Genomic DNA, 12336 nt, shown 5'->3' on the forward strand with positions numbered 1-12336 from the left:
GAAATTTTTATCTAATTTATTTTATGCAGATATAAAAACATTTATTTTATAACAGTTAACATGCGTTATAAGGTTAGGCTTTCCTAGAGTGTTGTAGGACGATGTAAGACATGCATTACTAGATATGATTTCAAGCCATCATCAACCAAGTTATTGCTTGACATATTTGACTTAATGGTGGAATAGAATGGACATTTATTTGAATAATTACATCCAAATTAATAGGTAGATAAATCCACTCACATCAACAAGATAAATATGGAGCGTTTAGGGGGAATTAATTTATTGTTCATTGAGATCTATTATGGTCATTGAGAGAAATTTTTTCAAGGATCAAGGATTGATTTTTTTCTTAATTAACAGCCCTAAAGTCATTGATTGTTGTGTATTAGTGCTTCATTTCTGAGTGGGTCTCTGTTTTGCTTGAACAAGCATTCACATTGTGGGAGTCTCTACTCACAGGTACTGGTTAAGGGAGGGAGGTGTGGTACGAACAGAGGGTGAAGGGGGGCCCAGGAGGTAGTAACGTGATGGCACCGACTGCCCATTGGATGGCCAGGCACTCTTTCTCCATGTTGCTGTACCTGGACTCCCGGTCGGAGATGGAGATTATGGCTGATGTAGAGCACTGGTCGGTTGCCGCCTTCCATGTGCTGCAAAATCACTGCCCCCAGCCCTCTGTCCAACGCATCAGTCTGCAAGCAGAAAGGGAGAGAAAAGTTAGGTGTACAGAGCACTGACTTCCCACAGAGAGCTGATTTTACTTTAACAAATGCCTGCCGGCACTTCTCCGTCCACTGGACCGGATCTGACTGACCTTTCCGAGTTTAATCAGATAAAAGGCTGGCCATATCCGAAAAGTTGGCTACAAACCTATAGTAACCTGCCAGCCCTAAGAACTGCTTTACCCCTTTTTCGTCTTGGGCTTCGAACTGTTCACAACCGCAGCAGTTTTAGCTATCTGGGGTTTGATCAGTTCGCTACCCAAGTAACACCCCAGATACTGTGCCTCCCTCTCCCCAACTGCACATTTCTTAGCGGTGAGCCCTGCCTGCCTCAGGGACTCGAGTACTGCGCCCACATGCTGCATGTGCCGCTCTCGGGTGTCACTGTGAATTATTGTCATATAGGTGGTGGCGTATGCCACTGGAGGACACAGGACCGAGTTCATAAGTCTCTGAAATGTGGCTGGGGCCCCGAACACCCTGAACAGAAGCATTACAAGTTGGTACATCCCCTGCGGAGTGGATAAAGCCGATTTTTTCGTGGACTCTGGTGACAAGGGCATCTGCCAGTAGCCCTTGGTTAAATCCAGTGTAATGAAAATATTAGCCGTGCCTAATTGGGCGTTCGTCAACCTGGGGCGTCGGATACACATGGCATTTCACCACGTCCACCTTTCAGTAGTCTACACAGACGCAGACCGACCAATCAGGCACTACCTACCAGCACGTTTGGGCTATACCAGTCACTTGTAGACTCCTCTATCACCCTCATGTCCAGCATGGCCTTCAATTCTGCCTGCAGGACTTTGCATTTATGTTTGGGCAGATAGAGCTGGATGTAGGTGCAAATTGCTTGAGCCCTTCTGTTGTATAATCGGCGCTACAGTCCTGAGCCTGGAGCATATGTGATCACCGCAGACTGTAGGTACATTTGGTGGCTTTTGAATCTTTTTTTGTTTCACATCATTTGGAAGTGAAGAATCAGAGCTTCAAAACAAGGTGTCACTTGTGTAAATCAAGCAAATATTGTTAAAACTGTGACTTGTTAATGACAAAGGTATGGCAAACTGTGTTTCTGAGATAATCACCTTCAAAGTTTTCCGCCACACTTGGCTTCATTAAGCCCAGCTATCAGGATGCAAATGGTTGGAGGACCAACACAGCCTAGCTACTTGTCACATGGCTACTTGACACCCTGCTGAATGGGGAAATCTCTGCATTGTTCTTGTGTTTTGAGGGAATGTTGAACAGCATCATCGACAAACAATATCTTTTGTCTTTAAAAAGGCTTTTATTTAACAGTAAGAATATTCATGTTTTATAAAAGTGGAATTATTTAAGAGTTTAAAAGTGTGGACAACAAAACAAAATGTAGAGTCTATCAATGATATGAGTCTCTGTATATCAGCCTCGGTGTGTCATTAAATAAACAAGGTGTCACTTGTGCAAATCAAGCAAATATTTTTAAAGCTATGCCTTCTTAATGACAAGGGTGTGGCAAACCGTAATTCTGAGATAATCACCTCGAAAGTTTAGCCGAGACTTGCTTCAGTCAGCTAGCTCCCAGAATGCAAATGAGAAGCCAAAGCCACATGGCTACTTAACATACTGCTGAATGGGCCAATCACTGCTTTGTTCTTGTTTTTTGAAGGAACGTTGAACGTATTTTTGTTTTGAAAAAAGCTTTTATTTAACAGTAAGAATATACATGTTTTATAAAAGTATAATTATTTTATTTTAAATCACCTTAACGGACTTCATCACGTCATTAACTTTTTCCGTTGTAACAACAATGGGCGTATCGTTGGTCTCCTCCAGTGGTTCTTGAAAATATTCCGTTTCATCATCGCATTCAGGTTGAAATCCGCTGTTTGAAATGTTCTCCAAGTCTGCAGTAATATCAGATTCAGCATTGCTGTCGAAGAACTGACTATCATCTCGGAAAATGAAGTCCAGTGCGTGCTGCTTAAACTGACTTGGATCTATCGCACTGGCCAGATTAATGTTCGCAATATGATTTAGGTCTCCCTCCACCCGCTTCTCGTAATCAATAACAACACAGAGTTGTCACAGACAAGTGAAACCGGATCCTCGTCTTAATTACGGAAGAGACGCCGACATCAGTGACACGCCCCCTCCACAACTTTGTCTCCATGTGTGTGAAACACGTAAGATTTAAAGGTTGAATTCGATCAAAACGGTTTCACATTGTGATTTCACATCACATGGAATATGGATGAACAATCTTCACCTGGACGGTCGCTTTAAAGGAAACGATCGGTCTGCGTTGTTCAGCATCCCGGTAAGTGAATTGTATTTCCCCATGTAATCGAACAGGAATATTGAACTCCACTGTTTAACATTTTTCTACTATTTATAAATCAAACTTGGTTTTGAAAATACGTTGAGAGATCAAAAAAAACACAAAGGAACACGAATCGGGAAAAATCTAATTTTCCTTCAAGAAAGGTTTTTCCAACTTATTTGGCTGCTTCTGGCGATTTTGGAAGGGCGCAAGATAGCGGCTTTTGCTGCGCTGGGTCACATATATAAATGTGTGTATGCCAAATATCTTCAAAGTTGTTAGAGTAATTATGTGGGCTAACTCCAACCTTACTCCATTTACACTCTGAGAGCCTGTTTGGGGCTTCTTTTCATTTTCTTTTCACCCCTGACTGCATTTGCAGGTAAACTGGAGAATCTTGTCTATTGCTAGTTGTTCATAATCTGCATCGCCAACTTCAATGGACATCATCACGTCATTAACTTCTTCTGTTGCACCAACGGGCGTATCGTCGGTCTCCTCTGGTGGTTCTTGAAAAAAAATTCACACATTCACATTCAGGTTGAATCCGCTGTTTGAAATGTTCTTCAAGTCCGGGATAACACCGGTATCAGATTCAGCGTTGCTGTCGGAGAACTGACTATCATTGCGAAAAATGAAGTCCAGTACGCCCTGCTAACACTGACTTGGATCTATCGCACTGGTCGGATCCTCGCCTTGTTAAAGGAAGTGATGTCAGAAGGCTTCTTCGGCGGTATACGTTGGGATACACCCCTCCACAATGATGTTTCCATGTGTGTAAAAGTAATACAATTTAAAAGGTGAAGTTTAAAAAAACGGTTTCACATGGTGACTTCACATCACATGGAGGAATGATCTTCACCTGTCACAGGTGGGATGGTCAGGATGAGGAACCCAATTCCATGACACACAGTTGGGGAATATTGAGGGAATACAGAATCAGGCAACAGGCAACAGACAGGGGATCAGGACTGGCAAGGACTGTGACGGGGAAGACAGGAGACTCATGACCAGGCAGGGAAGCCAGACTCAGGAACCAGAGGAGCTAGAGGTGGACAGAGAGCCCTAGTGGCAGACAGGGGGAGCTAGAGGGAGACAGAGAGCCCTCGAGGCAGACAGGGGGAGCTAAAGGGAGACAGGGACAGACACGGCAGGGGAAGGATCATGACATCACCTGGACAGTCGCTTTAAAGGAAATGATCAATCGGCATTGTTCAGCGCTATTCAGTCTCTCGGTAAGTGAACTGTGTTTCCCCATCTAATCTATGTTAACTCCACAGTTTGAAATTTTTCTACTATTTATAAATGAAACTCGGTTTTGAAAATACGTTGCGCGATAGTTAAAAAAAACCACAAAGGAACACGAATCTGGAAAAATCGAATTTTCCTTCTCGAAAGGTTTGTTCAACTTATTTGTCTGCTCCTGGTGATTTTAGAAATGCGCGACAATGCGGGTTTTGCTGCGGTAGGTTAGATATTCTCTTGTGATAAGTGTATGTAGCTTTGCTCACAGGTCCATAAGATACTGAACTTTATTCTTACTGGTGCGAGGCACTTCCTTCCATTTTTCCTTAATTAGGTCAAGACACCCCTCGTGACTGACCTGGTGGACCTGGTGTGACTTAAGAGATCACACATCCTGACAACTCACCTGGGATCACCTCAGAACGCTTGATGACACGACTATGAGATGGAATTGGCTCAACCCTACAAGGAAGGTGATTGGTTATTCAACAACCCAAAAATAAAAAATAAAACAGCCCCAGCAACGGGATTTTGAGTGGCTCGCGGTGCTGAAAGACGCAGAACATGTGATTTGAAAAGGGTGTTCCTTGGACATAAAAGAAGAAAAAAGACTGGGTTGAACAGTCGGTTAGTCGGTTGAACAGACCAACCTTTTGGTGGACTACTTGTCATGATTCACCATGGCTAGGCCAGGAGGGGGTGGTGGGCGGTAATGTCACAGATTTCCCTGCCACTCACATCCCAACACCACTTGCCCCAATTACGGAGTAGATAGATAGATAGAATATAGAATATATATATATATATATATATATATATAGAATATAATTATTATCCACTAGGTGTAAATTTGTCTTTCAGTTACATCATGGCAAATTTCCACCTAGATCACCTAGATGATATGTTAATGAAAGCCTAGTGGGTGCACACACTAGGCTAATTTTGAATATCTAGCGCTCTCTGATGTTATTAACCACAGTTCAACCCATATTTACATGTTTCAATAAAAGCTAAAACAAATGGTTACAATTTTGGGACAAGAGAGACTCAATCATTTTGCTGTGCTTTCAATTGAAAGATACTTGCTGGTTGATGAGAACCATGACAAGGTAACTTACACATTTGCCCAACTCCAGTAAAAAAAAAAGGGGAGACAAAACTATCGCTACAGATGGTGGTAGACGGGCTCCAATAGGGAATCAATTATTGCAAGAAATGTGACAATTTACGGAAGAGACCTTGAAAACAAAAATGGCAGAGGATGAGACATTCAAGGCAAGAAAAGCAGTGAATGCAAAAGAGGATAAAAGGATATTTTGATTGAAGCAAGGTGACAGGAGAATCACTGGGAAAGCAACGAACTGGAGATAAAGGGAAATATACTGAACTGAAGTAACTTAACTAGTGCAATGCCCGTTCAACACGTGCGATCATAGTTCACTGTCTTTTCACATGTTTTCAGCAATGGTTTTCTAAAATGTATAATGTGTTTAGAAAAAAATCATTGAATTTACTTAAGAGATAAGATAAGATAAGATAAACCTTTATTAGTCCCACAACGGGGAAATTGACATCATTCCAGCAGCAAAAAGGGGAGAGCAGAAAATAGAGAGCATATCAAGGTATGCACTATAAACAATATAAAATATATGTGGAGAACATACAAATTAAAAAAACACCACAAATAGGAACAGTCTTTACACAGACTTTAAATACATTTTGTGCTGTGACCGTATGCCTGTGTGTATAGAAAAAGTGGAAGGATGATTAAAAAAAATGAGAATTCATGCTGTATTTGCTGCATTTTATTTTTTGTCTTTTCAACATGTGATACACATTCAGTTTCATAAAAAATACATATGGTTAAATGATCGATCCCCAAGAGGAAACATCAGTCGGTAGCAAGGATTGATAGTTGATACTTCAGTAAAGCCTTACGTATTTCCTGGGACTGCAGACCATAAATAATGGGATTTAAGCTGCCAGGGACAACATGAAAAAGAATGGCAGAAATCTTCCGGTACTCTGCATACTGTGGGAAGCGATGCATAATTATTGGAATCATTCCACTTATAAGCATAATGAGATAGAGACAAAGATGAGTGCTACAGGTCTTAAGAGCTTTACTGTTCAGTGACTTGCTGTTACTTGTCAGGCAGACTGCTGTAATCTTGCTGTAGGTGAGGAACACGCTGCCAATAGAGGCTGTGAGCAGCACCACAGTAAAGGAGAGACCATAGACATTATTAATGAAAACTTCCTCACAGGAGAGCTTAAACAATGAAGCATTGTCACAATAAGGATTTGTGATCAGAGTCCTACATCTATTTAGCCGTATGGTAAGTCCGAGTAAAATACCCACCAAAACAAAAGCTGCTGCCCAGGAAGAAGCTGTAAGCTTGATCACCATTTTGTTACTCATGATAGTTGTGTAGTGGAGAGGGTTGCAGATAGCAATGTACCTGTCAAAAGCCAAGATCATGAGAATGGTGTGGGCATTGGTGCCAAACATGTGTGTGGTAAAAGCTTGCACCAAACATTCATAATAGTGAGTAAGGCGTTTAGACGGAGGCACTAAGATATCCGTCAGCACCCGAGTCACCAAGACAGAATTTCCCATAAGATCGTTGATCGGCAGGTTGCAGAAGAGTAAATACATCGGCTGGTGCAGAGTTCTCTCCATGCATATCACAACTAGAATTCCCAAATTGGCAACAAAGATAAAAATGTAGGCAATGAGTAAGAAGAGGAAGACGATGTATTTGGAAGTCTTTGTGACCTTTAATCCTTCCATTTGGAGTATGAGGCTGTTGTATGTGTAGTTTTCCATCTGGTAGAGGTTGAGGGAAGGAAAAACAAGAATAAAACAGGGTTCAAAATAAAACCAATAGAACAATTAAACTGAAATTAGATCATTGGATTTAATATATTCTATTGAAATAATCCTATCCTACTCTTTCACCCTCTCACTTTTGACATTAGTTTTAAAATTGTTGGTTATTTGATAAACATTTTCTATATTAGAATTATAATTCGTCACTCAGACAAGAAAGAAAATCATTATCATAACCATGTCTTTGGTTTAGTTAATATTTTAAAAGAATGACCTGATTTCTCTGGTCCTTCAATCTCTTGTCTTTGATTCCGTCTCTGCAGTCGAGAAGACAAGTTGACAAGACTGGTGCGATTCACTCAGACTTTGTCAGACTCTGTTCCACATCTCCACTTTTATAAGTATGAATGTCAGTGGTCATTTCCTATGGGAAGAAGTTATGCCTCCCTGGAGTATGTTAGGCAACAGTATCATCAATTCTACCTCTTAGCCTCTTTGCAACTCATTACATTAAAAACCCCTGACACACTTGACAGGATAGTGGATAAAGGCCAGAAAAGAATGTACAGCGCTGCAAAAACTGTTATTTTTTGTTACATTTCCAGATGGTAAGTAAAGCATTATCTGTCTATCGGTATAGCACCTGCATAAAACATAGATACAGAAACAATTCAAAGGATGGATCATTCGATCGTTCATTCGTTTTGAGTCAAAATTAAGTTAGTGCAGAAGTTAACGACAGCACATGAGACATTTGTTCATTCCAGTGTATGAAATATTTATAAGTCTGCATGCGGCACTTGTCACTGGTGGCCACGTAACGGGTGAGGGGCCATTTGCTGTCGTCCGTGTTCTCCATGTCAGGCAGTAGGGGCCTGGTCAGGTGTCTGTTAGCCTGCGGCACTCACACATTGGTCAGGTTGAGCCTCGTCTGTCCCTCCCAGTGGTGAAACACAAACTCAGCACACACAACATAAAATAGGCTTTGGGTTTTCAGGATAGTTGGGTTGCCAGCTACTTGGGTAGATGTGTGGCAGGCGGCTATGATCTGGCCAATGACGTTCCTGCCTTGGTGTGTTTGTGCCTGTTAGGCCCACGGCCTCCCAGCACCACTAGAGGCCGCTCTTGCCTCATCTGCAGCTCCCCCCTTGAGCCAATTGCACAGACCTGGGATCAATTACCTGCATCACTCCACACAGTATTTAGTCTCCAGCTTCCCAGTCATTCTTTGCCAGACCGTCAACTAGCTGACCCGAGTTGAACAGCTACTGGCTCCATTCCAAGTTCCTAGTTCCTAGCTCCTAGTGCTTGTTTCGAGTCTCTAGTCTATGTTTCTTTGTTTCGTCTTCCCCTTACCTGCTTGTCTCCTCTCGTCGACTCAGTCTGTCCGTCCATCTCCAGCCAGCCCAGTTTACCTGCTTGTCTCCGCTCGTCGACCAAGGCTGTCCATCCTTCTCCATCCAGCCCGGTTCCCCGTCTCTCCACACGGATCCTGGACCCCTCCTCCCGGTCATCATCATCCCTGCCCAGCCCTGCTCCATCCCGACCTGACCGGGTCCCCCTGGCCAGCTCCACTGTGTGGGCTAATAAACATGCCTCCGGTCTCCCCGTGTCGTGCGTTTGGGTCTCTCCTAGCCCTGGTTGTGACAGTGCCTCAGATTGTCCTGCAATTTCAATGCCACTCACACAAGCTGAGTACACTTATACACCCATATAAATCATACCACAAACAACCATGTCCTTGGTGTTAGCGTCACTCCCACTGCGTGGTTTTTGGACGTTGGCGGGGCTCTGTCCACCCCGGGAGGTTGTTGTTGTGGTGCCCTGTGCTGAGTGTATTCTGTTGTATGGGTACATGCTGGCCGCATGTGGCTGGGTGGGCCATCTTGGCGGTTGCGATATGGTGGGCCTCGCCTTTGCATGGGAGCCCCCCCAGCGTCAGGTTGTCAGCGTCACACCACAGGATACTTTATTAATCTTATTGGGAAATTGGTTTACTGCATTTAACCATCCTAGTATCTGATGTATCTGGGAGCAGTGGGCTGTGGTGGGCTTTTGTACCAAAACCAAAGGGCATTTTGGGCCGTACTTACAGTATGTGCACTTGGAGATGGAACACCGGGATGTTGGATTTTTGAGACGAGCTATTCATCTTTTCACTGTTGTAACCATTTATGGCTCTGAAATGTGATCCTGCAATTTGAGTTACTTTTTTTTGTTTAATAAGTTTAGGTTAAAAAATACTGGAGTTTTCCTTTGACTGCATTCCAAAATGCAATTTGACATTTGAAAGCCCTTATTTCCTTACATTGTTGTAGAGGATTCCAGGCACACAGCAAGACAGTAGTTGGCTTAGTATTTAAAAGATTCATAATTTCATTGGAAAGGGATAAATCGACATAAATATTTTTCATACAATATTACTCGGGCTATATAACAAATGAACCTGGGCCCTGAAGCTGAAGGCAAGTAAAATAAAAGCCATTTTGCCACTTTCACGAAAGCATGGTTTACTCTTACACTTACAGTACTCGTGACTAATAGAATGAGCTTAAGACTATGAATATTATCAATTTATTTGCCGAGATGCATTGATCCCCAGTTAGACTTTGGGTGTCACCCTTGATTTGATTAGATTTATTACACTACTGCGTATATCTTTAGTGATCAGACCATAGATTATAGGGTTGATGACTGGTGGAACAATAATAAACAGGATGCTGAATAATCTCTTGACATTCTGAGACGTTGAGGGGAACCTGTGGCTCACAATTATGATTGCAGTAGCAATTTCAAAGAGAACATAAACAACAAGATGTGTTGCGCAGGTCTGAAAGGCTTTGCCAGACATGCCGCTGTCCCTCCCGCCATTTTTTATGCAGGCATGCAGGATTTTGATGTAGGAGAAGGCAATGACCAGGAAGGTGGCTGTACTCAAAGTCCAGCTCATGCACAAACCTAAAAAGAAAGTCATTTACAGAGGATCAGCCGGTCCAAAAGTAATGCACAGTACTGGCACAACCATCATTTAAGCCCCCTAACTCTTATCTTATACCATTTTTAGACAAAAATTAGCGAGTTGACCTCGGTTTTTTAAACCCTGGTTGACCCGGGTAACCCGCTAAAAATAAGCAATAATACGTGACACCTTTCCAATTGGCAGGAGAAATGCATTATTTTTCTGATGCCTCACGTTCGACATCACAAACACGCCGGAAAAGGGGCGCATCATGGTTCCAGTGTGATTGGGCACAATACAGTCGAGGAGACAGCAACTTAAACAAGCAACTACATAAATCTGTAAAACTTGAAAAAAAGTATTTTGAGCTGTTCAAAAGAATGGGATCGTTCATGAACGACCCAACACTACAGTAGAAGCAGCATGGAGCACCCGAGCATGGATACTCAATGCTGCTGGTGCACACACTGGTCCTTCGGCGGCGGGGAGCGGAGCTCAGTGGGGAGCGTGGGGTTTTCCACTGTGGTTCCCACGGTGCGATCCCCACAATCATAACATTTCACGGTCCCCCACATGGAAAAAAGTCAATAACTTCTGATTTTGGATTCTAAATGGGACATGAAATGATGGAATGATACACAGATATTCCTGTCTATTTAAACTCCAATATTCTGAATTTCATCGCGCGTCACATCACGCAGGTAAAGGGGCCAAAATTAGCAGGTCCTGTTCACATCAGTGCCGATCGGAGGTGGAGCCGATTAAATCATGGGTCTATTGCAAGGTCATTTGACCCGAGACTGAGACCTGCGTTTTTTCTTTCCCATTGATGACAAATGCCAGATGTTAGCGGGTGTAACCAGGTTTTTGGTGGAGTGGGAAATGGGTATAACATGTTTTAACCAATACAAAAATGGCAAAATTAAAACGTTTTGACAAATGTATGTTACAATTATTTATTTTCTCCACCATTTAGTTAGAATTTCTCAAAACCCTAAAATAGACAAAATATTAAACATAATTTTGTTTTTTATATAATTAATTATAATTCTTATAATTCATGTGGTTTGTGCAAAGTTCTGAACATCCCCAGTGATATCTGAACATCCCCAGTGAAATTCACATGAAAACAGTATTTCTCTCTACATCTGCCTATTCTCATCATTTCATCAAATCACTCTAGGAACTGACCGTAGATGTTATTCATCGGAGTGGGACCACACGCCAGGTGCATGATGGAGCGGTTGCTGCAGTAGACGTGTTTGATGGTGTTGCCACACAGTGGCGTTCCCACGTTGAGAGCAAAGAGAACACCAATACAGAGCAGAGCAACCAACCAGGTCAGGGCACAGGAGAATAGGAGCCTAGATGGAGTCATAATGGCATGATACCTCAGTGGTTCACACACAGCGAGATACCTGCAAATAAAAAGAGTGAGGAGGAGTGGTGGTAACATTTAATATACCAGTTTACCAGTTATATAAGTCTTATTTCAATAGACTAGATCCCTGGAATCATTAAAAAGTGCATGTGGCTTTCATGGTAAGAAAAGCAATATATTTGTGCCATAATATCCAAGCATAACACATGCGAACGCAAATACTGTAGTGTTATTGAATATTATTACATTTATATTTGAATATATATATATATATATATACATATATTATATTATATTATATTATATTATATTATATTATAATATATTTTATTATATTATATTATATTATATTATATTATATTATATTATATTATATTATATTATATTATATTATATTATATTGTATATATTATATATACTTTAATATACTACATGTATGTAAGATAGCTATAATATTGCTAACACAAGACCTACAATTGTGTTCGCAACAGAAACCCATTCTATTTCACACCTGTCATAGGCCATTGCAGAAAGAATTGTCTGTGCTGCAGCCCCGTAAGTGTGCACAGAGAAGGCCTGGGCCATGGCTGCGATGTACGGGATCTTCTTCTGCCCCGTGGAGAACTGGACCATGAGACGCACCAGCACGGCCGTACCTCCCAGCAGGTCGCATGCGGCTAAGTTGCAAATCATCACAAACATGGGTCTGTGCAGGGTCCTGTTGGCTACGATGACGCTCACCACCAAGCCATTGCCCAACAGCACCATCATGAAGTTCAGCAGAGCCAAGAAGAACAGCAGAGAGCCCTGGCCTGGTTGCACGTGGAAGCCCTCCAGCTCAAACACTATCGGTTGCTTCAGAGGAGTTAACATGGTGACGTTGTCCAT

At 42.1% G+C, this 12336-nt stretch overlaps 2 protein-coding genes across 2 annotated transcripts; both read right to left on the reverse strand.

The window, feature by feature from the left end:
- Nucleotides 1–6166: 6166 nt before the first annotated feature.
- On the reverse strand, nt 6167–7105 carry LOC307239893 (putative olfactory receptor 52L2; the record flags this gene model as incomplete). Its single annotated transcript, XM_080013471.1, has 1 exon — nt 6167–7105. One exon carries the CDS (start codon nt 7103–7105, stop codon nt 6167–6169), a length of 939 nt encoding a protein of 312 aa, XP_079869597.1.
- Nucleotides 7106–11241: 4136 nt separating this feature from the next.
- On the reverse strand, nt 11242–12336 carry LOC307239894 (olfactory receptor 2C3-like; the record flags this gene model as incomplete). The annotated part of the gene is made up of 2 exons (XM_080013472.1): nt 11242–11485; nt 11960–12336. The coding sequence occupies 2 exons, from the start codon at nt 12334–12336 to the stop codon at nt 11242–11244; spliced, it is 621 nt and encodes a 206-aa protein (XP_079869598.1).

The sequence above is a fragment of the Zeus faber genome (assembly GCF_960531495.2).
Source record: "Zeus faber genome assembly, chromosome: 14".
NCBI classification, from domain to species: domain Eukaryota; kingdom Metazoa; phylum Chordata; class Actinopteri; order Zeiformes; family Zeidae; genus Zeus; species Zeus faber.